Source organism: Melozone crissalis, unplaced genomic scaffold (genome assembly GCF_028551555.1).
Source record: "Melozone crissalis strain CALT ecotype California unplaced genomic scaffold, PUWL_Pcris_2 ptg000019l_1, whole genome shotgun sequence".
Taxonomy (NCBI): domain Eukaryota; kingdom Metazoa; phylum Chordata; class Aves; order Passeriformes; family Passerellidae; genus Melozone; species Melozone crissalis.
In genome coordinates, this window is record NW_026535797.1 from 29,699,788 (window position 1) to 29,727,047 (window position 27,260).

The following is a 27,260-nucleotide window of genomic DNA, read 5'->3' on the forward strand; positions in this document are numbered from 1 at the left end:
TCCTGTCTGCTAAAGATGAATCCAAAGGCTGTCTTTCATTGTGTGAGGATGGGCTTGCTTTTTCTATAAACAGGAGTGTGAGGGAAAACAGAATACCTTATTTCTTCTCAATTTTCAAAATCTGTTTGATAAATTTTAAATCATTCTGGATTATTTTTACAGTATGCTGGGTCCAATATGCCATTTAAAAATATGTTTGGTCCCTGGAGTACTCAAAACACATGTTCAAGCCCAAAAGAAGGTTTTGGGTTTGCATGTAAAACCCAATTTTTTAATGAAACATTTAATACCAACACATGAGAGAACTACAACCTACTGTGGTATAAATACAGCTTTTTTCTCTGAAAAATTAACCATCTTCATTTGGCCATAACATGAGCAATGCAGAGGGAAACTGTTCATTTAAAAAAAATCCATGTGCAAAAGGGAATTGCAGGTCCCTCTTATCTCTCCTCGTCCCCCAAACCAAACTTAACCATATATTGCTTGCTAGGGGAGAAGTTATCTGCATTAAAATGCAAACCTCACAACCTTCAGCAGCCCATCTCTCCCTGTAAAACAATGGAGAATGCAGTTTGTCTCACTTCCAGCCCTGGCAGGGAGTGGTTGGGAATGAGGGGTGACTTACCAGTGCTCCCAGCTGCTGGAGTTTCTGAGCCAACAATTTCAGAAAGACTTACCCTCCCTGTCATTGGCCAGGGAAACCATGGAAGAGCAGCATTATGAAGAAGAAAGGACTTTTTAGGGATGTGTCATATGCCAGAAAAATTCTGTGGCATGGCATGGAAGCTGGTCACTCCAGGGTATGGAGTGGTACCATTGCTCTTGGTATAGCTGAAATTTGGTCTTTGCTCTCATTAGGCATCTTAGTTTACAGAAGTTTGTGACTCACAGATAAAATCAGTTGTTTGGGAGAAAAACATAACAAAATAAAACCTTGGCAGGGAATGAGTCTTTAAAACAAACAAAAAAAAGGACGGAAGAATGTTTTCAGTCTAAATGAAATACAGTTTTCCTGTTGGTGACTTATTTTATTTGTGTGAGTCAAAGTTGGCTTTTCTTTTTAAACTAGCTCCAGTACAAAAATTGTATTTGAGCTGACTGAGTGTTTTTCTAAGTTTTTCAGCTGATGTAAAGTATCAGCATTATTGCTGTTGTCTGTTTTGGCTACCTGCAGGATAATTTATAGCAGTGAAATTCAGAAAAACCTGAAATTTCTATATAGATGCTTTGGGCTTTTTTGTTTTAATACAGATGTGATATTAGAGTGGGATTGGTGTTAGTGGTCCTCTGCAAAGACTGGAATGTTTAAAACATTTAGAACAGCAATAGGAGGAGTATGGAGACTTTTTATTAACATGGATACTGGGAGCTCCTTAGATGGAGCTTTACGGTGGCATCTCCAACAGTCTGAAAAATATGCAAATTTTTTCCAAGGTTTTGGGCAGGGTGGCTTAGCTAAATATTTCAAATTTTAGGTCTCTCAAAACAAAAACAGGACATAGCTGGAGGGGAAGTAGTGATTAGTGCATAATAGTGCTATATACAATATAGATAAATGTACATTTCCTCTTCCCTCCCACCCCACCTCTGCAAACACAAGCTTTTAGGTTGAGAAAGTGAATCTGGAAATGTTCTGCATTCTGGACAGATTTCTTTCTTATTTTGTTAATTCAACTGTAGAGCAAGATATTAATGATCCCCAGATGTTGTTTATAATGATTGATTTTTCAGTTGTGAAAAAATATTTGGAGGGGTTTTTTTAAACAATTGATATTTTCTAGTGTGCTCTGCAGCATTTGAATAAAATGTCTGAAGGCAGAGCTGTTTATGTGCCCAACATAATTGCTTCTGTTAAGTGATTTCTTCATTCTTAACATTTTTAGCTCTAATTGCTTTTTCCCCATACAGCTAAAAATAAATATTTGCAAGTTTTGCATTCTGTCACTCATTGAAATGCATAAAATATTTGTATACTCAAAGCAAGAAGGCACTGATAAGGGGTCACATTCTGCCTTCCTTAGTGGCGTAAATCCAGCATAACTCTATGCACTTCTGAGGCTGTTACTCAAGATTTTCACCAGTTAACCGAAGACAGAATCTCACCCAATGTTAACAGCAAGCTGTTAAGTGAACACAAGTAATATATAGTAAAGTAAGATAAAATACCTTCCTGTCTGCAAGAACTTCAATGGAAACAAATGCTGTTAGCTTCCACCCCTTTCTGTTTTTTTAGTGCATTTTCACTAGCAACCATAGTTGTAACCAGGATAAATAGTAAGATAGATTTGTTTTCACTACAGAATCAAAACTCCTTGATGGAGAACACTGATTTTATTTGGGTTGTGTGTTCCTGCTGCCCTCGGGAAGGCGGCAGATGCTGAGTGGAAGGGCAGGTACTGCTTGAAAAGCTGCTTCTGCCCATTCCCTCGGTGTCCCAGAACTTCAGTGTATCTTTTAGCTTAGTGATTATGTGATGGTATTGTGGGGTTTACATGTTTTACCAGACAAGAGTTCAGCAGAGAATTAATGTGCAGTTCCAGCAAATGAGGGTTTGCAAGTGAGCTGTTCTTCTGTGCCTGATAAATGTAACCCATAGCGTGTGCTTGTCATCCATCTCCTACACATGCATCCTCTCTATTAGTGTCCATTCAATAAATTATTGTAGATATACATTACTAATTCCTTCTTTATAAGATTTCCCCTTGATGGCTGGTTTTACAATTCAGCTATCAAAATCATGTTTTGTGATCATAGCAAAAAGTAAGATGGGCTGTGTTCATGGTGTTTGTGAGCTATATCCATCATAGTCTGGAGCCATCTCTTTTGCCTCATATGCCTTCATTAGTGCATCCTTGTTTGACTGTTCCCCTGGTTTCTGTGCCTCCCTTGGGCCACCAGGCCTGCCCAGACTGTGGAGCTGTGTCTCAGAGCTCTGGGCCCACTGGCACCCAAGCCTTGTGAGCAGCATCCCTGAGCTGTTGGGGCTCAGCAGTGGCAGTGAGCAAGGGAAACCTTTATGGCCAGGGAAGGGCCCCCGTTCCCCTACAATGGAAAAGTGGAGTGGTTTGTGTCAGAATATGGTCACATTCTTCTGATTAAACCCACTCAAAAAAGACAACATTGTAATATTTTCCAATGACTGTTTATCATGAATTACGTCAGCCTTAGTTTAAATTGCTATTATTTCTCCTTAATGCTTCTTGGTGCCTGCATAATTTACAGCATTGGCAGCTGCGGGACTATGAAATAACCTTTCACAACCACTATACAATAGTAAAGAACATGAAGTTTTTGTTGTTAATTATTATAGGACTCCTTTAACTTTTTTACAAAGTGACATAAAATATTGTTGAGGTATTTACGGTTAAAGCTACTTTTACGTGGATCTGTTTTCTTTCTGGCTAGTTCTTAACTAAAGCAGTCATTTGTGGTTATTATGCCTAGGGAAATATTATGTCAGAACTGGTTTAACAGTATTATTATGTATCCCATGTCATATATTACATGTCAGCACTTGAGGCTGTCTTTCAATAAAAACAAATGCAATTTTAGCTAATGGTCTTTTAGGTATAGACCATTTGTAAACTTACCTGAGTTCATTTGAAGGTATACTGAAAAGCTTTGTTGTCTGAGAGTGCACTCAGGTAATTTCATTTTGGCTTGAGATGGAATTTCCAAAATATTTATCATTATTTCAGTCAGAGGGTGCTGCCTCTAAAAAGCAAATAGTTTCCCAATAGTGAGGTTAATGTACACATTTTAAGGAGCTGTAACTGTTACTCATTACTTTGTTTACTTTTTCCCCCTTTGGAGCTCACGCTTCCCAGGTTCCCTACTGGTCAGGCTGGTAGGAGTATCCCAGGCAACTAAGCCACCTAATGATGATACTTCACTGTGCTGCTTAAATGAATAGTTTATACCTTCTGCATAATCCGTGGGTGAAGGGGGAGAGAAATCAGAGGTTGAAGGTGAGTTTTAGGTTTCCTTGAAGTTGCATTTCAAATTTGGAAAACGCAAACTTAAGCAAAGTAAACTTCGAATTAATGTGTCATTCCCCTTGGTTCCAAATACTATGCATATTTTCCAGTACTTACTTATTTAAAGCAAGAAATGAAGCATATAGGGTGTGCCAGAAAGTTTACACAAAGAATGAAAACACATAAATGACTCATGAGAACTCTCTCTGTGGTTCTTTTTTTGTTGTTGTTGTTGTTCTTAATGTGTAATTATTTAATTACTGGTAGGCAAATAAAAGGAAAAGAAAAAATCATTATTTCTCTCTCTCTGTCCTCCCCCAAATCTATGCTTGAGCACCATAAAAATAATCAAAGCCTCTATTTGTCTCTAGTTGCATTTTCCTCCATGGGATTGCTGGTTTTGGTGACTCTATTGTAAGAAACTGAAACTGCTGGACAAAAAAATTCAGTTTCTGTCCCCCTTTAAATGCTTGGACTGAGGAAGTAAAGATGCAAACATGAAACTGGAAAAGCAGGCAAAGAGCGGGGTGAGGATTTTGTGTGTTGCGAAGGTGAAATTTAATAAGGGGAACATAAAACGGAGCTAAACTTGCCTGGATGCCATGAGATTTTTTTAATATTAGGCAGCATGCTTGATTTCCCTGGAAGTGAGTGAGCATTCTGAATTTAGAGTTGTTTGGCAGGGGGAGGGGGTGTTTCGTTCTCTTTTTCAATCAAAGGCATTTCACAAGCCGATTGCATGTGAAAGGGGAATCTATCATTATGTAAGAATGTAACAAACTTTTCCCTTTAATGAATGAATATTAGGTATTTCAGGAGCCCATAAAAGATGGTAAAAGAGAGAGACAGAGCTGACGTCTGAGAGATTTTAATAAAGATTGAAGTTAGTAGTGAAAAGGTCAAAGTGCCATTTGTTGAGCCCTGCTTCTGGCATGGTTTCAAAGCTCGCAGTGCTGACTGGGGGGCTGTGATGTGTGTTAATGAACAGTTGTGGCACTTAACTGAGATCATGGGTTGGTCACATGAATATATATAAAAGATATGAGTGAACATTTTCCCCCTTTTTGCAGCAGTTTGGCTTTTGGAAGGACTAAACAATTAAAAGAAATGTTTGAAATGCTTGAACACCACATTAAATCCCCTAGTCTGTAAGGAAAATGAGCTATGAATAATAGAATACTGCTCTAGTTAAATATAGTTATTCAGAATTGTTTTTAGCCACAGATGTTATGCCATTTTAGAAACTTAGACTAAATAATGTCAGATCTTGTTTGCTTTTTTAGTATGTTATTCATTTATTGGGAAATTCAAAATTTAAAACAGCTGGGAAGGGGTTTGGTGTTCACTAAGTAATCTTTAAAATGTGTACATTTCAGACTTACTCTTACAGGGCTGTTTAGAAATGACTGAATTGTATATTATAGTTATAAAGTTCTGTAAACATGCTCTACCATGTAGATGACAGGGAAACATGAAATGGGAAAATGAGATCATTTTGGAGCCAAATTTTGTGTATTACAGACTTGATAAAACAGCAAATGGCTTTCTCAATTTAAATCATTTGTAACTTTCCAGGAACATTCGTGGATGTTATGAACAGTAGGTCTAAAATAGCAGCAGAAAATAATGTTCATTCTCCTTTCATTCTCCCTTTGATGTTTATGTCAAAACGAAGGAGTTAATTTATCTAAGAGTTTCACTGCATGAGTTGGACTGTACAAAACCAATCATGTAGAAATAATAGACTACCATTGGAAGTGCTGTACTATTGCAGTTTTAATAGCTCTTCAGTTCTGCTCAACAATTAGTCCATACATTTTATAGCTGTGTATTTAAGAAACTGGCACACTCAGCAAAATCATAGTAATTGGGAGATGATGCAATGTGGAGAGAAATCAGAGTAAGAAAATTAATTGAAAAATAATGTTTTGTTCAGGTTTGGGTTTGTTTTCTTTTAAAATTTTAAACACTGCAGTTGTAATTGCTGGTGGGTGAGACTTCTGCAGAATGTAAATTCCACGTGGTTGGGATTTTGTGAATTTGCTTTTAAATCAAATTGCAAAAGAGGCAAAACAGGTCATTAAAATTCTTGCTATAGTTTTCTCTCTCTGAAATCAAGGGAGGGCATTGAGGGGGATCCAGAGTAGGGCTTTTTCTCTCTATTGACAGTAGTGCTGTTTAAGTTCTCATTATCTGTCAGCATCTTTGTAAACCTGATCAAACGGATCACGGGCAATTAGTTTATCATTTACACAAATAGCTTAAGAGACCTCAGCAATCACTTTTTGCATGTGTCCCTAGCCAGTGGATGCTGGTAGTTTCTTCCTAGGACCTTGTTTTTATATATGTCCTGAAAGTGAAGGCAAATTTTAATAAAAGAAGTAGCGTGGATTTTTTGTGTAGGTTTATCATTGGCAATTATGACTTTTTAGTGATTTTTTTTAGTTGATATATTGTCCATGATGGGCCAAAGGTGAGTTAAGTGCTGATAGTTTACATTTCAGCTGAAGTTTATTCCTTGGTATTAGATACAGGTGTATCTTGGTCTTTTAGTGATCTGGCAGCATTACCATATGCTTCAGGGCTGTTGTGTCGGTCTTAATGGCATAAATTATTTGGGGTAATGATAGATAACCAATTGACTGGAATAAGAGAGCAGATCTGCTTCTTGGATTAATAAGCAGGGAATAGATAGAAAAAATAGAGAGGTGTTACTACTCCTGCCTCTAATGCTAGAGGAAATCATTATCAACCCCCTAAGAGCTAACATTTTTGGTTAGTCAGTCAAATGATGAGAGCTTGCTGCAAAAAGGGTGGTACAATTTCATGGAATAACTGCACTACTAATACTCAAATGTATTATTCTGAACTATGGGCTTGTAGAGGAACATGGAAGTGCAGAAGTGTTTTAGAAGAAAGGTTTGTCCCTACTTTTACCTTTGTACCTGATTCTGATTCCTTTGCATATTCAAATACTGGACAGGGTTAAGGAAGGGCCCAAAAAGCAGTTCATGGGACAGACGACTTGCCTCTAAGTGAAAGACTAAAGAATGTTGCTCCAGTTAGTGCACAGAGGAGACTAAGAAGGGGCCCAATCATTCTGCCAGTACTTCATGAGAGACCTGTGGCAGTAGAGGTCTCTGTAATTTGGCAGACATAGCAAGACCCCATGCTTCAAAGTGGAAGCAGATAAATTAATGGTGAAACGAAGGCACAGTTACGTAGCAGCGAGGGGTAATTAACCATGGCAACAACTTAGCTAGGAGTAGCATAGATTCTTTTTTACTTGAATCCTTTAAATCAAGACTGCTTTGTAGAAGACAGGATCCTTACTCAAAGAAGAGATACTGTAGTCCAGTACTCTTCATCCAGTAGTCATTCAGCTGTATAGGCAGTATCTGCAGAAGGTAAACAAGGTGCTAGTATCCTCCTAATTCCTTCTGGCCTCAAAAACTGTAACTTTATTAATATATGTAGTTTATAGCATCCAGACCTGTAAAGGCTAGACTGTGCTGGATCATGTGTCCATTATACAATAAAACAAACCTTCAAAAAATTTGCTTGCGCTCTTAATTAAACAAGGCAGAGCTTTGTGTCTGTTCTGTGGATAGGAGAATGAGGAACAGGATTATGGAGGAAATGTGGTGTGTTAAGAGCTAAACATCAGTCTCTTCACTGATCCACTCAGGGGCTGTTAATAGCCTACATCATCTTTGTTCTCCTTCCCTGGCTCCATCCACCATGAGCAGTTGTGTGCCTCAGAGCACTGATCAGGCAGTGTGCTCCTCTGCTCTGGGGCTCTGTTTCTGGGGTCTGATCAATCCCTGGCCTGTTCTCTTTTCAGAAAATCAGCTCAGGGAGAATTTTAGGTCCATTTTAGGTCACTTTTAGTAACTTCTGCAAAGGGCTGTCTCCTCAGGTGAAGAATGGAAAATGTAACTCAGTAGCGTGTCATTTAAATGTGTGGCAACACACTGCAAGGTCATCTGAGAATCTACTTCATGAGTCTTCCCCGATGGGTCTTTCACAAACACCTCTGGTCACCTTAACTTCACAATAGCTTTAAAAAGATGTTAATTAAAAAGAAGGTGTTAGAAACAAATGGATAGTAGAAGAGAATGAATTTATTTGAAATTAGCAGTTTCAGGTCAGAGAAGGGGTAAGAGAATATGTGAAAACGCTTATGGTGATCATCCTGCTCGCATAAGTGACATTCACAGACACTGCTGCTGCTTCAACAGAGAGGTGTGGTGCGATCTTCCAGCTCTGTCATCACCCTCCTGTGTTTCCCTCTGGATTTGCAACTGTAGTGGAAGTTGAGCTTCCAGTGTGAAACAGCTGTTTGCTGTGGGGTGGCATGTTTACTTTAAGTAGGTGTTGATGATTCTACTTCTCACTTCCCTGATTAAATAAGTCCCTTCACCTTCAAGTCTTACAAAGCTCGGCTGAACTGTGATGAGCTAAGCCTGTGTCCCATTACGAGCTTTCACAGAGGTAGAGCACAATTTTGCAAAATGGAAAAGGTTGTTCCCAGGGTCTTGAGCAGCTCTTAGCTCAGAATACCATGTTTAAAATTAGCAGTATAGTTGCCCTCATTCTTTTATAGCATCCCGATTTTGCAATGAACCATAATCGTTGTACTCATTTGCCAAAAAAGATGGTTCTTCAGGGGGTTTTTGGTGCTGGTTGTTTCGAAAGGCAGCCTGTAATTAAGATGAATATGTGTACATTGTGAATGTTTAGTTATGGTAGAGATGGTTTTTTTATAAAACAACCCCCCCTAAAAATTACCTAGCTGCAAATCCTTGCAGTTGCTTAGTTTAGAAGTTTTAAGTCAATTTATGGAAGTCTGTGTTTACTGTCTTTAGAGCTTGATCATGACATTGGAATGTATTTTGGAAAAAAAGACCCTATAAAATGAAATCCACATTTATGGGTAAGAAGCACAGAGCACTTAGGATCAGCAGTGAGACTACAGCATCTCTTTGAAGTGTAGCAAAGAGGAGTATTTGCTGGTGCCGTGTTTGGTTTAGAAGGTACTGAATTGATACACTCCCTACCTTCCAACACTGTAACAGCAGCTGGACCCAACACAATTAATTTCATGAAAATGTGGACTGTGATATCCCAATGACAGCAGTCAGAAGATAAAATAGATCTGAAGCACTTAATTTAAAATAAAACTTTATAATAAAGCCAGGTCTGCTGAGATGCTGCTTTTGTGCTGTGCTGCATGTGAGTAATCTGAGTGACTCATCTGGCCTCTGACATACTGAAACCTTCAACATTCCCAGCCACGAGTGTTGCCCTTCATAAAAGAAATATCCTATTTTTGGTATGGCAATGTCCTCAGTTTTAAAGAATTTTCCTCTTTTAAAGTGCTCATACAATTAATGCCTCATGCATGTATTCAACAATAGTTGCCTAGCAACCATCAGAAATATTCGGGAGAGCAAAGGCAGCCAAGATGAATGAGCAGTAACATCAGCTCCCATTTCAGGTGAGCTGGAGAAGGCATCAGGGCTGTCCTGGCTGGGTCTAAGCGTGCAGAGCCATGAAAATCAGAGTCCCAAAGGAGCAAACAGGAGCTCCAATTGTCACATCAGTCAAAGGCAGAGATGAGGTGGGTCATGCAGCCAGAGCAGGAGCAGGAGGCTGCAGGTGGATGGACTTCTGCAGTTTCAGAAGCTTCAACCAAAGCGAGATAGCAATGGTTAAATAGGTTACAGGAAGTCAACAAACACTCCTTAGTGGCTGAAGAGAGTTTTGCCACCTTGTCTTGCATTCCTGCAGCTAGAGAATGCATGAGGTTCCTGTTCCTTTGGTAGGAACATTTGGCCATGGGTCTGTGCTCCAGGCAAGCCCCTTGGTTGGCTCCACCCCTTCATTGCCCCTGGTTGCCACTTCTTGCTGCATTTTAATTCTGGCATAACTTTTACCTCACACAAAGTTGTCTAATTCTACTGAGTCAAGTCCTTCGTGCCTTTTTTAGCCCTTGAAGATGTCATTTAAATGAAATTGAAATCTTTTCCACAGTAACAGCCCACAGCTGCTATATGTCTGTTTGGATTTTGGTCTCTTTTTTTGCCCTTTTTTTCTTTTTTTCTCTTTTTTTTTTCATCAGAAAGGTTGAAATTAAGTGCTTGGTCTAGGATTGGAAGATTGGTTTTATCATGGGTTGACATATTCTCAGGGCCAATGCTGTCACAGCTGGTGCCAGTGTGGCCCTGTCCTGTACCCATCCCTTTCTCTGGATGAGTTTTGGTGCTGTTGCACAGTGGTTGTACCATTGCAGCTCAGGGACCTCAGCGCTCACTGTTCAAGCACAGGGCTTTGAGCCCACATTCAGCAGAATGCACTGGCTTGTCAAAACCATTTGAGATGAGAGTTTTAATCTGTATAAGTATTTCCAGTTGTTTTCTTTTCATTAGACACGTTAAAATAAAAAATTCTGAGCCTGTTAGTGTTGCTCAGAACATTTTTGACTGCCTGCCTGATTTGAGGAAAGTTATGAAATTCTGACATTTTCCTGTTGGATAAGAAAACCTGATTTATGATCATCTCTACTTCAAATGTAAAGGTTAAGAACAAGATTAGGATCTCCGTTCCACTCATCTTAATCCACAGGAGTCAATTACTTTGAATTGACAGTGCTGTGATTTAGATCAGAATCTGGAATTAAAGCTTTTTGGGGTTTGCTCTTATACCCATCGGCTTCAGTGACACTTGAGTGCCAACTCTGCTTTTGGTATGTGATGGTGGTATTTGCATGTGGAAGTGCCTCAGGGGCTCCACATAAAACATTGCTTCACTAGCTTTAATGGGATTTTTTTAGATTAGATGTTAAAATGTTGAAATCAAAATATGTAGAGGGTGGTCAGGAAGTATCAGACACACAGTGGTAATCAGAATGTGATTTTTGAGTTAGGATATCTCATGACATAGCTGAAAAGCTCATGTATCTTGGAGCTCTGAGGCTTTCACTCTTTCTGATTATAACAGGCGTTTTATTTCTGGCCTTGATAGTTGATGAGATATCAAACTTAAAATATGCCATGATCCTATAGTCTGGTAGTGCTTTCTGGCACTGGTCAGTGACTAAATATAGCCAGTTTTGAACCGCTGTGATAAACCTGGAAGTAATGTTGAGCAGAAAATTCTCAGACAATTCCACAGACAAATGTGGAATATGAAATTACTTTTCTGGATTGGATCTCGTTTATAGTGTATATGTTTTTGTATCCTGTGTCTCTCATCCCCAAGTTTTCCAACTGCTGTCCTACAAATGTTTTGTGGTACAGCTAAATCTTAACTAAGGCATCTCAGTGGTTCATGTTGGTTCATGCTAAAGCAAAAACTAACATGGTTTTTAAACCCCAGCTATTTCATGCATTCCTTTTGGCTTTGTAAACCATTTTGCTTTGTTTTTGCAAAAATAAAGTGTATTTTAAAAAACCCGTGCATTTCCAAAAATCACTGATTGTCTTCCAGTGAGCATAGTCCAGAAACATGCAGATTCTTGCATTGTATTATGGGATATAATACAATGCAAGAATGAGTGGTATTCATCTGTCATGCATAATGTGGAGGTGATAGGGGAGGAAAGGAACCTATTAGAAAGGATTTTTTTGTTTGTTTGGGGTTTTAAAATTATGTGTTTGCATACATTTGTTTCCTTTTCCTTTAATTTCTCCTTTCTTTTTCATTGTTGTTGTTTGGGGGTTTTTTTGTTTGTTTTGGCTAGGGTTTTTTTTTTAATTTTAAACTTCTACCAGGCTATGTTTAATTTCAAGATGGTGTCTTTGCTAGAAACATAATCAAATGTAATGTCTTCCACAACCTCTTCATATGCATGACTGCATAAAGCTTGTATAACAGTTTATTATTATAAAATTAGTATAGAATAGCACAGAGCAAACGGGGCCCCTGGCCAGATGAACTAGACAATGAATAGTTATATAAGGTTTAGAGGCACATGTATTAGAACACAAGCGCCCTGTATTTTCTTCTCAATTGTCTGCTGTTTGTTAATGTTTCCCTTTCAGTGTGATTGCATCTCAATTTAATAGCACTTGCCATTTCAGGGTTTACTGTGCCAGCGCTTGCATAGTTCCATCCCCTCTGTGCTGCAAAGCCTGCATGTATATTAAAACTGAACTAGGCATGGTTGGCTAATGGGTACTTCAAGAGATATGCACTTATAGAATTAAGTGATGTATGTAATTGTTAATTTTGTGTTAACAAGTTTGAAAAATGTGTTTCACCAATAATTGTAATGCACCATTCTGTGCAAAGTGTGACATTTTAATTCTTGTTGAACAGTTTCCTACCTCTGCTCTGTGTTTTCATGGCAGGGTATTATTTTACAATCAAGATAAAAGCATTATTTATTAAAGTTCTAAAATATTACATTACTGGAATTTATAAGCTGCAGATCAATCTTCTCTTTCATAAAAGCATTTCATTGATTTTATTTTTTTTAATTGGCCTCTGAATTTTAGCTTAAGTTCTATATTATGGATTGCCTATGATTCCAGAAGCAGAGAAATGTATAATGGAGACTTGATGCTGTTTTAAAGGGAGCAGTGTACCTGTCACAGAGCTGTGGGAAAGGCTTGCATTTGGCTTACGCAGCTTTGGGACTGTCAGATCCCAGCCTGCTGCATTTTTTGGCACAGGGAGCCCATTGACTTGGGCTGTGGGAAACCTACATTCAGCACTATCGGTCCTTGTGTCTTTCTTTGCGCCTCCAAAGGAATTTCTGTTAGAGACTTCACTTGGGAGTCAATTAACAACTCCTTCATGCTTTCAGTGAGCCTTTCCATGGTGAGAGGGTGCTCCACAGAGTCTGGCTGCAATAGCCCAGGTGTCTCTTGGTGACACTTTCACCTGCCTTGGGAGTGCTGGATTTAGCTGCTTTCTGTATGTAATCCAAACAGTCCAGAAGTGCACATCTCCCTAGTACCTATTGCTTCAGTCCTCCTATTCTTCAGTTCCTCACCTTTGCACCCCCTGCCACGTGGTCCCATCCCATCCTGCTTCCCTTTGCCACGCCAGGGCTGTTTCTCCCTTGCCAGCCCTTGGTGGTTCATTCATGTCATTGCACATGGGAGACCAAGCCTTGCCTATCGCTCCCTTTTGTAGTGAGTATATTAATTCTTCCAACCCTAGTAAGCCTAACTATGAAGCTGCACAAAGCAAAACTCACATTTTTCTTCCAGTTAGCAGGCATTTACTTCATTTGGCCCTTCTGTGTCATCTCATCAGTGTAGTGTGACCTTGTGCAGACTCACTGGTTGGCAACAGTGAGGAAAGGCAGTTGAGAAGGGGAGACCATCGCCGTTCTCCATGGAGCTCAGGAGTGGCTGTGTCTAGGATTTGACTTCCCAGTGAAGCCAGTTTTTCTTACTTGCCAGTAAGATAAGGAAAGGGCAGGGTGGGATGAGCATAATAGGCTCAAAACACAATAAAAATAGCAAAGGAAACAAACAGTTTGTGTCTAATTTGAAACCAACGGATCTCCATGGTGATTGCAACAAATCTGCTACGTTTGACTGTTTAGTGAAGACAAAAGGTTAGAAATAGGAGTTCAGCAGCTGTGCTGGACCGTTTGAATGAACATAGGAGTAGGAGTGTTAAAACCTTCCCAATGACTGAGTGGCTGTGTGAAGGTGCTAAGGGGAATTCTGGGAATAACTTCATTGAAAATCCAGAGGATGCAAGTGTCCTCCTTTATAATGCATCTTCAGAAAAATCAGCTTCTACAAATTTCCTGGAATTTCTGCTTTCAGCAGTGCTGTTGTGTGGAAAAGTGTCCATAGCTCTGTGGCTTCAGACAAAAATAACGTGTAGAAAAGCTTCAGAAGGCAGGCAGTAAGCTTGAAACCTTAGATAAATAATAGGAGTAATACACTTGCCATAGTGAATAATAGGACTGTATCCCATCCAAAACTCTTGTTTAGCATTGTCCAAGGTAAATCTTTATGTGAACTAGAAACCAGAGATAAAATTTCAGTCCTAATTTACAGATACTTGAGACAGAGGAAGAAGGGATTGCATTAGTCCTCACCAAAGAAGAAATTCTGTTTGTGGTAGTCTGAAATATTGCCATGGGATGAGTCAGAAAGTTTTTGTTGTTCACATCTTCAGAGTTCAGGGCTGCTGAGTTTTGGCATGCAGACTGGGCAGATAGCATTTGCAAATCAACACGTCCTTTTGCTGAGGCCATTGGCACAAGAAGCTTCCTGTTTGCAGTTGGTATGTTTGAGTTTCTGAAGTTTTTTTACATTTGAATTTTGGAGGGGAGAAGATGCTTCTATAGTATTTAGTTGTAATGAAAAGATCTCCAGAGACAGCTGATGAAGACATTCTGAGTGTATGTTACACTGCATCAAGATTTAGAGTTTCTTGAATAAATATTGACCAATTTGACCTTTGCTTTTCCTCAGTCAATATTTATCTCCTGGGACAATGAATCTTCATATTCACCTTAGCTGAAGTCCAAGTCTTACTTAATAGTGTACTTGGAAATCCAGAAGAGGTGATGATTTGTCTTGGTGCTATTTTTATCTGTTTAAAATCAGATATGTAGGTTTGGCCACCCATGTCACTTTGTCAGATTTCCTAAACAAAGTAGCTTCAGGTCATGGCTGATGGGGAGGCTTCTAGGAAAAACTTAAATCCAAGAGATTTAAGAGAGCAAGACCAGTCTGCAGTGGATTTCCAAAGGGGGCAGTGGATTTCCAGGGGTCCCACTCTGTCCCTGAGAGACAGGTCTAGGGGCAGGTGATCCCTAACATGGCCGGGTGGTGCTAGGACTGTACTACCCCATTTATTATTTTAGTGGCAGTTCCAGTATTTTGGGGCTCTGGCATGAGTTGAAGCTGAGACACAACCTTCCTCTGAAAAGTGGGGGTGCTGCAGCAGCACAAATGGCTGGAACCAGTGGGTCAGGGTTCCTGCACAGGTCCTGCCACCTCCTTGCACAGTGTCACCTCTTCAGTGTCCCACAGCATCGCTGGCTGCTGTTGGAAAAAACCTCCTCTAACCAATTGGGGCAACGCTTTGGGGTGGAAAGTGAAATTACTGTGCTTGTGAACTATGCTGTGAAAGTGAGAGCCAGAGAAATGGAAAGTGCTGATCAGGCCGTAGAGAAAGGCGGAGCCTTACAAATATCTGCTTATGCAAATCAAGTCATTTGTCTTCTGAAATGTTCATTTCGCCTTTTCCCTGATTATATTTTCTGAATTGCCATATGTACTTCTTGTGATATTTCAGTCTTGTCAAATTAAGGAGAGAAGGCCTTATAATTAACTTAGGATATATACCAAATAAAGTAATGTTTGTCATTTTTACTGTGTGATCAGTCAATAATACCACAGGTGGCCTGTAAGTTAAAAAAAAAAAGTCTAAACTGTTTTTGTAACCTTATAACTATCAAAGGTATTTGTTTGGGGAAAAGGCATTGAGAAAGAAGAGAATTTTAAAATTGCACAATTACAGTTAAAAAAACAGAGCAAGCAACGTCATGTGTTTCTGAAGAGCACACTGTTTAATTTTATAGTAACAGTATTTTAAGAATGCTGACAGTACACAGGAAGGCAGTAAATAATTCTTGTTGCAAAACCCTGATGGTTTGCTGTTTTCAAAATGTTAAGACTTAGTCAGCCCTGGATTCCTCTAAGGAAGAAGAGGACATTTGGAAAAAAAAAAAAAAAAAAAGCCAGTAGTAATGTATCAAAGCAGCATTCAAATAAAATAGAGGTTTGGCATCCTTACTTAAAATAGACTGGAAAATGCATTTTTTTTCATGTACCTTTTTTTTTTTTCGTGATGTGCCTGATTGACTTGTTTTAATACCGGTGTTATTTACATTTCAGGGATGGGCCTCTATTATGCAGGAAATTGTCCAAACCCCTCAGCTGTATTTTAAATTGAAATTATTTATTTTATGAAGTGATTGTGCAGACTTAATTTAGTAATCTATTATTAAATCTCTAGTTTCAGGCTGTATAAAGTCTTTATATAGCATGAAAATGGGCACATATGAAGATCTAGGCTATATATACACCTGGTTCTGTATATTAAATCTTTGACATATGTTGTCCATTTTCAGAAACAAATAAACTGCTGCTTTTGAAAACTCAGCTTCTCTTCCATATTAGGGAATTCTGCAGACTCCCTATGTTCCTTAGCTTCAGTATAATGCTAAATCAGTTTGTACATGAGTCTATTTTTAGTTATGAATGAACTTTATGGAGTGCAGCACACAGAGCGATTTCAGAGATTCTCACTCATAAAACCCGTGTGTCATGTGCCTCAGTTACAGCTGTAAACATTATGCGAGCTCTGGGCTTCCTGGGCCGGAGCCCTGAAATTTCCAGGGGGAAAAAGCATCCCCCTCTCGCCCTTTTGTGCAAAATATTAGGCAAATAGTAAATCTGCCGTCGTGAAATCAGGTTAAATTGTGTGACCTTGGCTGTGGCGGGCAGGCTGCCTGGCGTGGCAGCAGGGGGACACTAGAGGGCAACTGAGAGTTTTCTTTAAACCAGCCGAGCTGGAGATGGTTTTAATATCAACTGTTTAAACTCGGTAAGGATTTATTTTCCTGTCTGTAGATTTCACATAAGTAACCTCGGAGTTTCCATTGACAGCAGATAATAATCCAAGTGAAGTTCTTGTGGGGGAAATGCAGCGGGAGCGGGTCCGCAGCCTGCTCTTGCCCAAATAAGGCTTTTTTTGCAGACCCCATGTGTTAGATAATGATCAACTGACAGTCGGTCATGAGTTAATAATGCTGGATGCTGAAATATGCATACCATGTGGTATACAACAGTTCTGCGGGGAGAGACAAACACAGCTATAATTAGACATCTGAAACACAAGGAAGTGTGTAAATTGTTTAATAGTCTTCCACTTAATTCACTCAGATAATTTCCTAAGAACCAGTATTGACTACAGAAGAATATTGCACAACTGACTGCATATTTAGTTTAAACCCTGCCCTGCTCAGATAAATTTATGAATACAGCTCAGTTTTATTTGGATTTTTCTGAGTGCTAGAGATTTGCTGAGGCCAAAATGAAGAGATGGGTTCAGTTTTGTTTGTGTTGATGTTTGAGATGATTACACCAAGTCTATGGGGTTTGCACTCGTTTTAACTGGGCACATGATCTTACAATCAGGAATTTAAAACCACCATTTTTGGGGTGTTTTGGGACTTGTACAGATTCCCTAGCTGCCTATACACAACCTGACAAAATTGCCAGAGCTCCACTTCTGTGTTTTGTGGGTGAAAAAGTTCAGATTCCTTCCTGTGCTCAGCAGTGCTGGGCAGCATCCCCTCTGCACCTCAGCAATAACACCCCATGTCACCCAGATCTCCCAGGGTGCCAAGGCTTTGTTCCCAAGCTCTCTGCAGAAGTGGAATTGCCTCTGAACCCTTTGCTGACTCTGTGCACTGCGGCAGAGGTGACTGGCAAGCCAAGTGCTGCAAGTGAAGTTGGTGATGACCCAGAGATGTGAATGAGCACAGGGCTTAGGCTGTGGCTGCTGCTCCTGCCTCCACCTAATGCCTTGTGTAGTTGTTGTGGTGGCAGCTGAATGTAGGCATCAAAGGGGAGAGCTTACTCTGTAGTTTCTGCTTGTCACTTTACTAATATCTTCATGCAGGTTGATTATGCCTAACAGATTTTGATTACTTTGCAGTACAGTGATCAAGTGCAAAGGAAAAAAAAGGAAAGGAAATTATAATATTCTCACACACACAAAAAAGAATCTTATATAATCAGTTGCAAATCAGAAATGCAAGAGATTATTTAAATAATATATCTGTCACTTTCACATTGTGCACAACTTGATGATCATTGTTTCCTACCTGGCACTGTTATTCCCAAAAGCAAGGTCTTGGAAACTGTCCATTTTATCCTTCTGGCATGAATTTCTGCCTGCTTATATTCGTGCACAATGTCCATCAGTCAATTATCCCATCTCATCCATCTCTCTGCGTGGATACGACTGGTTACGTTCCTGTTGTATTTCTGAGGTATGTAGGTCATGTCTCCATTGGGTACTGCTGACTCTGCTAGACAGCAATTACACAAACGCTGCCTTTTACTGGAGAGAAAGAGAAACGTTGTGAGGAAAACTGCCCTAAGATTTGCCTTTTATTTTCTCCAGCCCTCTAATGGAAGGTCTGCCCTGAGTGTTCTGATGAGTTTCGATCAGACAGGCTGACTTACATGGCTTTGCTGTGCGTTTTCACTTCTTGTTGCCATGTTTGCCTTTGTCTTGGCTATTACATAATCTGTTAGAACCTGCTCATTTGCTTGCTCACTTTCCTTTCTTTGCTTGCCTTTTTTTAAATTTTTTTTTTAATTATTATTATTATTTTGTAAAGTTGGGCCTACACTTCCTGAGTGTTGCTGACCCTCCCACAGAAACTGAAGCCCCTGTCTGCTGGGTGCAGCCTCCCGGGAGGTGACCTTTGGGGATGGAGGGCCTTGGGGCTGGAGATTGACTGAGGATTTCTGAGGGAAAGGGAAATTTGATGAACCCATGTCTGATCCTGTGATGCTGCCCAAGCACAGGGTGTTTCATGATGAGAGAGGAAGATTTCTTTGTTCAGGGCTTGAATGCTTTTTTCCCATTAGTGGCAGAGAGCGCCATGCTGGCTTGGTTGTGTTCTATGCTTAACACAGGCTCAAAGTTGTGGCTAGCCCAGTTAGGTCATCAGATGTCCTTGCATGCTCCAGGTCTTTACGAGTTAGGCATGAACTTTGCTGAATCAAGTCTGCAGCTCTTCATGTTCCTTGTCCTGCATTGCTCAGTACTTCACTGTGTTTGATCCCATATTCATGCAATTTCTCACCAGAACCACTGAGTCATCTAATCTGGTATGAACCCCAAGTAGTGGCTCATCAGCCAAAATTGCTGGCAAACTCTTTCATCCAGTTCACCACCTTTTTTCTAAAGGAGAAGGGAAACAGCTGTTTGAGCAAGGACCAGAGCCAGACAGCTGGACGCTGGTGGTGCAGCCAGCCAGGCTCTCCTGGCAGCAGCCTGACAGAGGGACACCCAGCCCCAGTCGGATACCTCAACCCTCCAGACCCTCAAATTCATCTCTTGCTTCCTGCACTGTGCACACCAGCTTGTGTTGGGCTCAGGCTTTTCCCAAAGGCCTTGAGAAAGCTGGTTATACACATGCCTCCATATTCTGGCACTGGATCAGGTATGGGGACTGCAGTGCCTGGGCATGCCTGGTTATGCCTCCTCACTCCTGTGTGCCAACTTTTTCTCACCTTTGAGGAGCTCCTGTTACCTGGTAAAGTGACTGCTCTGTCATTTTTGCTCAAACCCAGCACAGTTTGAGTTATTCACACCTCCATGAAGGCAGATACCCTGTTGGCCACAGCATCTTCCTATCAGTGTATGTTGAATTTACAGTGGGGAGTGGCCTATGAACAGTCACCCTTGGCTTGGTCAATAGGACCTGTAATCCCTGTTTGCAGGTTTCATGCTGGAGCTGTATTGAGGAGCATTGTGTTTTCCTGGTCTGTTTTCTTTCTGATTACTCATTTGTATGAGTCAGTCTTAGGACTGTGCCAGTCCTCATGTCAGTGTGAATGTAACTGTCAGAGGCTTTATATTTATTTCACTGATTAAAATTTGTAATACTTACAAGGTTAGGAGCAGCCCCTGTGGAATCCCACCAGAAATCTTTTTATTTGGTAGAAATTCCCCACTGATGCCTACATTTAGCCAGTTCTTAATCCATTCAATATACGCTTGAATAAAATTATGTGGTGCTGTTTTTTAATCAAAGTATTATCTAATATTAAATCAGCTGTCTTACTGAATGCAGGTAAGTTCCATGTGTGCAGCTAGTTTCTCTAACCAAGCTTATCGTTTCAAAGTGTAAAATAAGGTACTTTGTTTGTTTTTCTTTTCTGTTGTTTTAAGATCTGGTTTCTGTAAAACCAAGTCAATTGACTGGCTTTAATTATATTCTTTTGCAAGCATATCATCTGGCTTCTTTACAAGTATGGAACAAATATTTACCACACACCTCTGCCTCTTTTTGAATCATTAGTAATAGTCCTGTCATCTGTAGCCAGTAATAGGCCTACACCGAATTTTTTTTGTTACTATTATTTTAATTTCCTCTAAGGTCTTCTTGAATGTCATGTATTTTTCAAGCATAGATTTTTCTCTGAAGTCTTCAGCTTTCCATTTCAATTTACTGCACTTCATAATTTCCAGCACATATATATATTTTGTCCAGGAAAAAGAAAAAACCCACAACTTTTTTCCATTTTTTAAAATCCACATTAGTCAGCAGGACATATAGAAGTCCAGATCAAGGAAAAGTCTTAATATCCAACCATGCTGAAATAAAGAAAAAGAGACTCCAAGCCTCATCCTGAACTTTATCTCCATCTTCCATGGAAAAAAGAACCATTCATTTTTTGGCAAAATTCACCAACCTGATGTTTGCAGTGCCTCTAAATTTTCAGTTAAAAGCAATGCTAGTCTGAACCGTAAATCATGAAAAATACTAGCATTTTGCTTCCTTCAGAGATTGTCTGGTCAGGAGGGGGGTCAAAACAACAGTCTGCAGCAAGTCATATGTCTCCACATTAATCCACACAAGGAAGTGTCTGTTTCACTTATTTCCAAATGGGGAATGTTTTCTTTAGAGAGGTAGCAAATTGATTTTCCCCACATGTAGCATGGGATATCTCATTTCCAAAACAAAACTTTCAGAAATGGCTGCACAAGTCCACTCTTTCTCCATGTGGGTTAGAAAGCAGCATGAATCCTGAATGTTTCCTGCAAGGTTGTTCACTGCTGTGCTCAGGAGTTTCCAGGTGAGGCCTGGCATGTTCAGTTGTAAAGAAAGGAATAAACAAGTGTTTTCATTTAGAAAAAGCCTAGTAAAAATAATTTTGATATTCGGGTTGTTTCATGTCAGCTTGAGCAAGCATGAGGGGTGTCTGTGTGGGTACAGAGAGGCTGTGTGACCTCCACAGCTTGGTGAGGGCTTGAGTTGTTGGTAGGTGCTCACCATTGACTTCCATAGGTGTGCTTAGGATCCCGTTGAGACCTTCCCCAAATTGAATTGATAGTGATGTTTCCTAAACTCAGGTCTGGGTTTTTTTTAGTGCAGATTGATACTTTGCTTTCTTTTCCAGGCACTTTAATTTCTACCCTTTCGATGCAATATTAGGTTACTTACAGCTTGCTGCTTCTCTTCATCAGCTCAGCATGCCTGGGCAATAAATGCCCCAAGCCCTCATTTTTGGACCATGTTTCCTGGAGGCAAAAGCTTTTAAATAAACTTTCAGGGGTGAAAGGAAAATAAATTAAATGTGAAGGCCTGAAGTCAAAATGCAGAAAAGGGAATGAGAGGATGGAGATAAAATAAGGAGATGATGGTGACAGAGAAATCAAGGAAGCAGCTGGGACTCCACAAAATATGCAAGATTAACTAAGCTTTGAACAGTTTTTGAGACCACGCTTAAATACAGCAATATGCTTTTCTCAACTTCCAGATATTCCAGAATGTCTGAAGCCCCCTAGAGGGGTAAGTGTTAAAGCCATTAAACCTGTTAACTTTCTATTCATTACATTTTAAAAGGTGCAACATGTAACCGTGTTTTTCAGCCAAGAGCTGACTTTTGCCAGGCTGTATTAGGGATGTCCTCAGCAACCAGCTGTTTGCCACCTGCTAACAGGCATGGTCAGTTCATGGATTTTGTGGAGATCTGGGGCCATTCTTCTCACCTTGACTTTGATGGCCAGGCGCCTCCATATGCCACCTCCAGCTTCTGTTTGGCACCTGACTCATGAATAGCTCTGGGATCTAACACATGCTGCCATTTCCACCTGCCTCAGAGAGGAGATCTCCTAATCTGTTCTGTATGTACTGATGGTTTTGCAGCTTAGAGCCAAGGATTCTGGTATCACAGCTTTTGTGCAGAAGACATGTGAAGGACTGGCACAGTGCAGGAGGATTCTGTGAGGGGACACTGTGCAAGGTGTCCTTCAGGGAAGAATGGCGGTGGATGCATTTGGCAGCTGTGCTGCCACTGCCTCGTGTCTCTTCTGAATCCAGCACCACTGCTCATCCCTGTTCATTCACTTCTAGCAACTTCCACTGCTCCACCTAAATCTTGGTTTGTGATTGCCTCCCTCTGGTACACTCCCAGCTCTGCATTTAGAGCTCACCTGACTGTGTGAGCCCACCCTAAATGTAGACCCAGATCTTCTGCTGGCCCTTCTTTGTCAATGGCTGTGGAGATTTTTAGAAGCTCAGTTGTTTGTGTTTTTTTAATTGATTTTTGCAGTTGGCAAATATGCTGTTGTTCTTCCTTCATCTTTTCACAAAACATAGTCACAGAAAACAGCAGGCAGCCAGAAGAATCTGGTTGGCAGTGTAAGTTGTAAGTCTATTAGCAAAATATGGCAATGGCCTTCTTTTTTTTTTTTTTTTTTCTCCTACTTTTGAAGTGTGTCTGAGAACCTGGAGTATCAGCAGGCCAGAATCAAAAGTTGTATCAGGAAATAGTTACCCAGGTCAGAGAGGCCTGGAAAGGCAAGAACTTTGATCACGGGCATTACAGTTGCTTAGATGTGCTCTAGAGTAAGAAATGTGGAGCAAACAATTAAAAGATACATGTTTTAGGCATGAGTACAGTACTTGTTTACTTACATGGTTTGCTGAGCAGCCAGCAAGGTCCAAGGTTATTTTGGGCTCAACATGAGTAAGTGATCCAGGTATGAAAAATGAGGTAATGCATTCCAGGCTCATTAAAAACTCTTGGCTACACCACTGATTTTGACAAAGTGCCAACATAGCTTGACCTCAGCTCTGTGAAGGCCACTATTTTTTTTAACACCCTCCCTATAACAACAAATCTTTTGCATCAGCCAAAATATGTGAATGTAGAGAACAGTGTTATTGGGAGAGTTGAACTCCCTGGACCTCCAGTGATAATCAAACTCTAAAAAAGAGGTCATTTTACAGTAAGTGACCTGCTAAATTCAGGTACCCCAAAACAACAGCCATTATTTCTTGGTTTATTCATGGCATTATCAGTGTGGATGTAGCTCAGGTGAGGCTGACCTGATAACAGGGAGATGGCAAGCCCTGTAATTACTTCCCCATCCTGGATGCATAGGAAAAGAAGGTGGCAGGTGAATGCGCTGTCTTGTTGTGGCAGCCCATGTTTTTCCATTGTAAACAGTGTTAATGGTCATGGTTGATTTTGGCAGCTCCCACTTTTGTGTATTTATCTTTGCCCTGCATACAACCTGTCTTTCTTGGGGTAAAACCAGAGCTGGGAGTTCTTCTAGGCAGTGGCAGTGGCAGTGGGCCTGATAATTTACACATTGGCAAAAGGCAATCACTTTGTCAATTACACAGGAAAGAAAGTTACTTTTACTGGTACTGTGTTGTCTCTCTCATACGCCTGTTATAAGCACTCACACCAGAGGTAGCAAATAATGCAAACTTTTTTCTGTACTTATTTATTCATTTTTTTTTACTTCAATTTTCTTTGCTTATGCTCTCGCCTTCTGGGAATGTGTAAATTATCAGGCCTCACTGCCACAATGCTTTCAGAAAATGAATCTGAAAGCCATATGCACAAACACATGAAGAAAGTGAATCATTTTGGATATTCTTAGGTAGTCATGCCAGAAGTCCTTCTCCACTAGAAAACAGAAGAAAACCCATAGGATACTCACTTAGCTGTCCAGTACATACTGAACATCTAACATCATCAGGAAAACTGAATGTGACTAAGCCACAAAATGTATAAAATTGCTTTAAAATAATTATGAATAACAAATTCAAGACACTTGCAGCATGCTCATGAATATGTCAAAAATTAAACAAAAGATGACAAAATTGAAACATGAATGTGACTTGTAAATTATTTCTTCTGTCCTAGTCATATTTCCTCGCTCACACGAACAAAATGAATGTCACTGAAATGCAATAATCTTCATATAATGTGTTTATTTATAATGGTTTAGGGAGCAAATATTAATGGCTTTGTTTCAAGTGTGATTTGGGACTATGTCAAATGTTTTCTTTTACAGAGTAGATATTAGATGCCAGGACCTTCTCTTCTGATAATAATTCCTGTTGCTGCTTACTTGTTAATTGTGTGTCAGATGTGAAGTGGCTCTAGGTGATTTAAAACCATACCATGGGGCGTGCGGGATGGTCCTTGTGTGTGCTGCAGACAAACCTTCCCTGCTGCAGCTCCTGAGCCACAGGGAGAATGCAAATACCCCATTTCATAGTGGGTTTGTGCCAGTTCTGCTGTGGAAAGCTCCAATTCAAACAGTGTTTATATGCAAGCTCAATATACCTGGAATTTAGGAACAAATGCCTTCTTGCTTTTAAAGCTTTTAGCAAAACATTAGCAGTGCTTTATAGTGTGATGCAAAGTACAGTGCCAAAACTCAAGATAACAAGTGTGTTTGAAAAACATTGAGCCTTGAACTAGTTTCTTTATTTGTTAAAAAGTAGGAACAGAATGAAGGAACAAAAGAAAAGACAAATAGCTCACATACAAATATGTTTGATGGTAGCTCAGCCACATCCCTCTTTGGCCATTGGTTGGGCCAGGCCTGGGGATCCTTTCATTCAAAGGTTAATCTTTTAATACGTATGCCAAAGGGTAGTAAATTGCGGGAACATTTCTGTTTCCTTCAGTACCTTTTTAAAGAACTCAGCGACTGCTGAGGCAGCCCGTGACTAAGGATCTGTCCGTCCCATCCAGGTCGTGTGCCAGAAAACTCCCTGTAGGCATCCGGAGGACATCAAAGCTTGAGCGGGGTTTATAAATAAGGCAGGGCGGCGTGGCCAGAGCTGGCAGCCGGCGCTGGAGCCCTCGGAGCTCATCCCACGCTGCCGCCGAGCCGCTCATCTCTGTTTGGATGAGTAATGGAGCGGCTGGGGGAGGGGATGTGTAAGCACGGAGCAAACACTCACTCTCAGTGCTCGTTTTGTGTCAGACTGACATCCACACCACGTTGGGACTCCAGCGACGTGGTGTGCAGTCACATGCTGTAGCATTCATGAGTACTGATATAAATCAGGCAGATGTTTGTCGGCTGGAATGGGTAATAATTTCTTTCTCTCTTTGTTTAATTTTGCATGTTAGCCTCAGATGACAATTTCAGAATTGCTTTCTGCAGTACTTTTCAATAAGCAGAATGTGCTTCACGGGAGATAAATGGAGATATTTCTGTAGGGAGATATATGTATTTTTAGATAGACACGAATATGGACTTACTCCCATATGCACACGCATATATATATACTCATACACATATAGATTTATTTTTTTTTACCTTACACCAGTGTTGGGGGAAGAAAAAGGATATTTTTATTTTAAACCCAAAGGTTTTCTTTTTCTCTGAACAGACCAAATAAGAAAGTGCTACTCAAACTATAAAATCAAATTAGCACCCTTTATTGTGTTTGCAAACTAATTAAAATGTAAAATGTCCTGAAACCACTGGCTTACTGTGTAACAAATGGAAGATTAGAAACAATTAGAAGACACTCAAGAGGTTTGTGATGTTTAGATTTCTGACATTGTTCTAATCATCCCTTTAAGTAATGAAAACAATGGTTACCTAAAAATTAAAGATTTAAAGGAAATTATCTTCTTCATGACTTCTACAGTCATTAGTTAGTGATTGTTTATAATTTTAAATGTTGCCATAGTAGTCCAAGGCTGATTTTTAAATCTGAAAGCAGAGGGGACGTGTAATAATGAGCAAACATCTGCTTCATCTGTTATTTCTATATATGATCTAATTTATGTTGTAATAGCACTATTGAAAGATGAGTGTGATATTTTTTATGATGATCCATATCCCATTCCTCGTATGGCTCAGCACAGCTAGGATTTAGTCACTGTGTTATTTCAGAGCTGTTTTATCTTAAGAATTGGACAAAACTGAAAGTGATTCACATTAATTTGTATGTGTGGTATGTAACCCTTATGAAACAATCAATCACTTATTTCAGTACTTGTCAACTTCCAGAACTAGTTGTTAAGGAGTTTTTTTTATCCCTTTCAAGACTCAGGGGTAATTTTTTTATTTTTTTCTTAAACTTTTTTAGAAAAACTTTGACAAGACTGACAGGATATATAAACATTTCTTGGAGCTGTAAGGAATTTCAATATTTCAGAGCATTTCCAGTGCCAGATGTTGCCCAAAGTTGGAAATAGCAGTTAGTACTCTTGCTTGAAGATTAAAAATAAAGGCAGCAGGGTGATTAAAGTTGCCTATTAATATTAAATTTTGTTCTTTTTTGTACCAGAGAGAAATATTTGTGCCTTTTCTCTGATTCCTTGGGAGACCAGTGTTTGACTTAATATTAATTAGTTATGTGAAAGTAGACTAGATTAGCCTTGGGGGATGTTCTATGGAAATGTATAGTGTGTCAAGATGTAACCACAGAGGACAGGAATCTCGTAATAAGCATTTACTGTAGACAGATGTGTACATTTCTGTGAGTGATTGTAGTGGAATTATTTATTATGCTTTTGGCTGTTAAGCATCCAGTATAAGACAATGTGCTCAAAGTTCTTCTCAAATTAATGTTCTCCATTAATTTTCAGCGCCAAATCTTAAAGGCAGACCGCGCAAAAAGAAGCCATGCCCACAGAGAAGAGATTCATTAAATGGCATTAAGGATTCCAACAATAATTCTGAAAGCAAAGCTGTTGCCAAGGTAAATCACTTAATAATACTCTTTTCGGCACTCTCCTCTATTTTAGGTACAACCCTGCCTTTGTTTCCCAGCATGCGGTTTCACATTTAGAGTGTAACTTATTTTCTTGAGGAGGTAAACTTAATTTTTTTCAATAGTTTTATTTTTCACTTTAAATCATGCCTGTGTTCAAAGTTACCAGCAATTATAATCACCTAACAACCTAACGCTATCAGCTTGTTGGTAACTGGTAGTGCTTAAGCTTTTTTGGCATCTAGTATTAGTTTTCACATTCTGTGACACACAAACATAGTGTGTGACAGTATCTAGGAATTAAAAATAAACCTGGGAGCAGCTCACCCTGTTACAATGTACTTCTAAATATAAGTTTGAAGATAAACAGACTATGAAACAAGAGCTGCCTCTGTAATGGTTTCTAAGAAGCAAACACAAAAGGCATTACCCTGATGTTAAGATCTCGACATTTTTTAATTGGAAAAAAAAATAAAAGATAAAGGCAGGAACTCAATATGAAA

At 39.7% G+C, this 27,260-nt stretch overlaps 1 protein-coding gene across 3 annotated transcripts in view; it reads left to right on the forward strand.

Moving 5' to 3' along the window:
* ARID5B (AT-rich interaction domain 5B) overlaps positions 1 to 27,260 on the forward strand; it is a 114,359-nt gene that overhangs the window by 51,303 nt on the left and 35,796 nt on the right. For all 3 annotated transcript variants that reach the window (XM_054277011.1, XM_054277010.1, XM_054277012.1), the window contains one exon: positions 26,633 to 26,745. In XM_054277011.1, the coding sequence (XP_054132986.1) occupies positions 26,633 to 26,745 (113 nt within the window). The remainder of the gene's footprint in view (positions 1 to 26,632; positions 26,746 to 27,260) is intronic.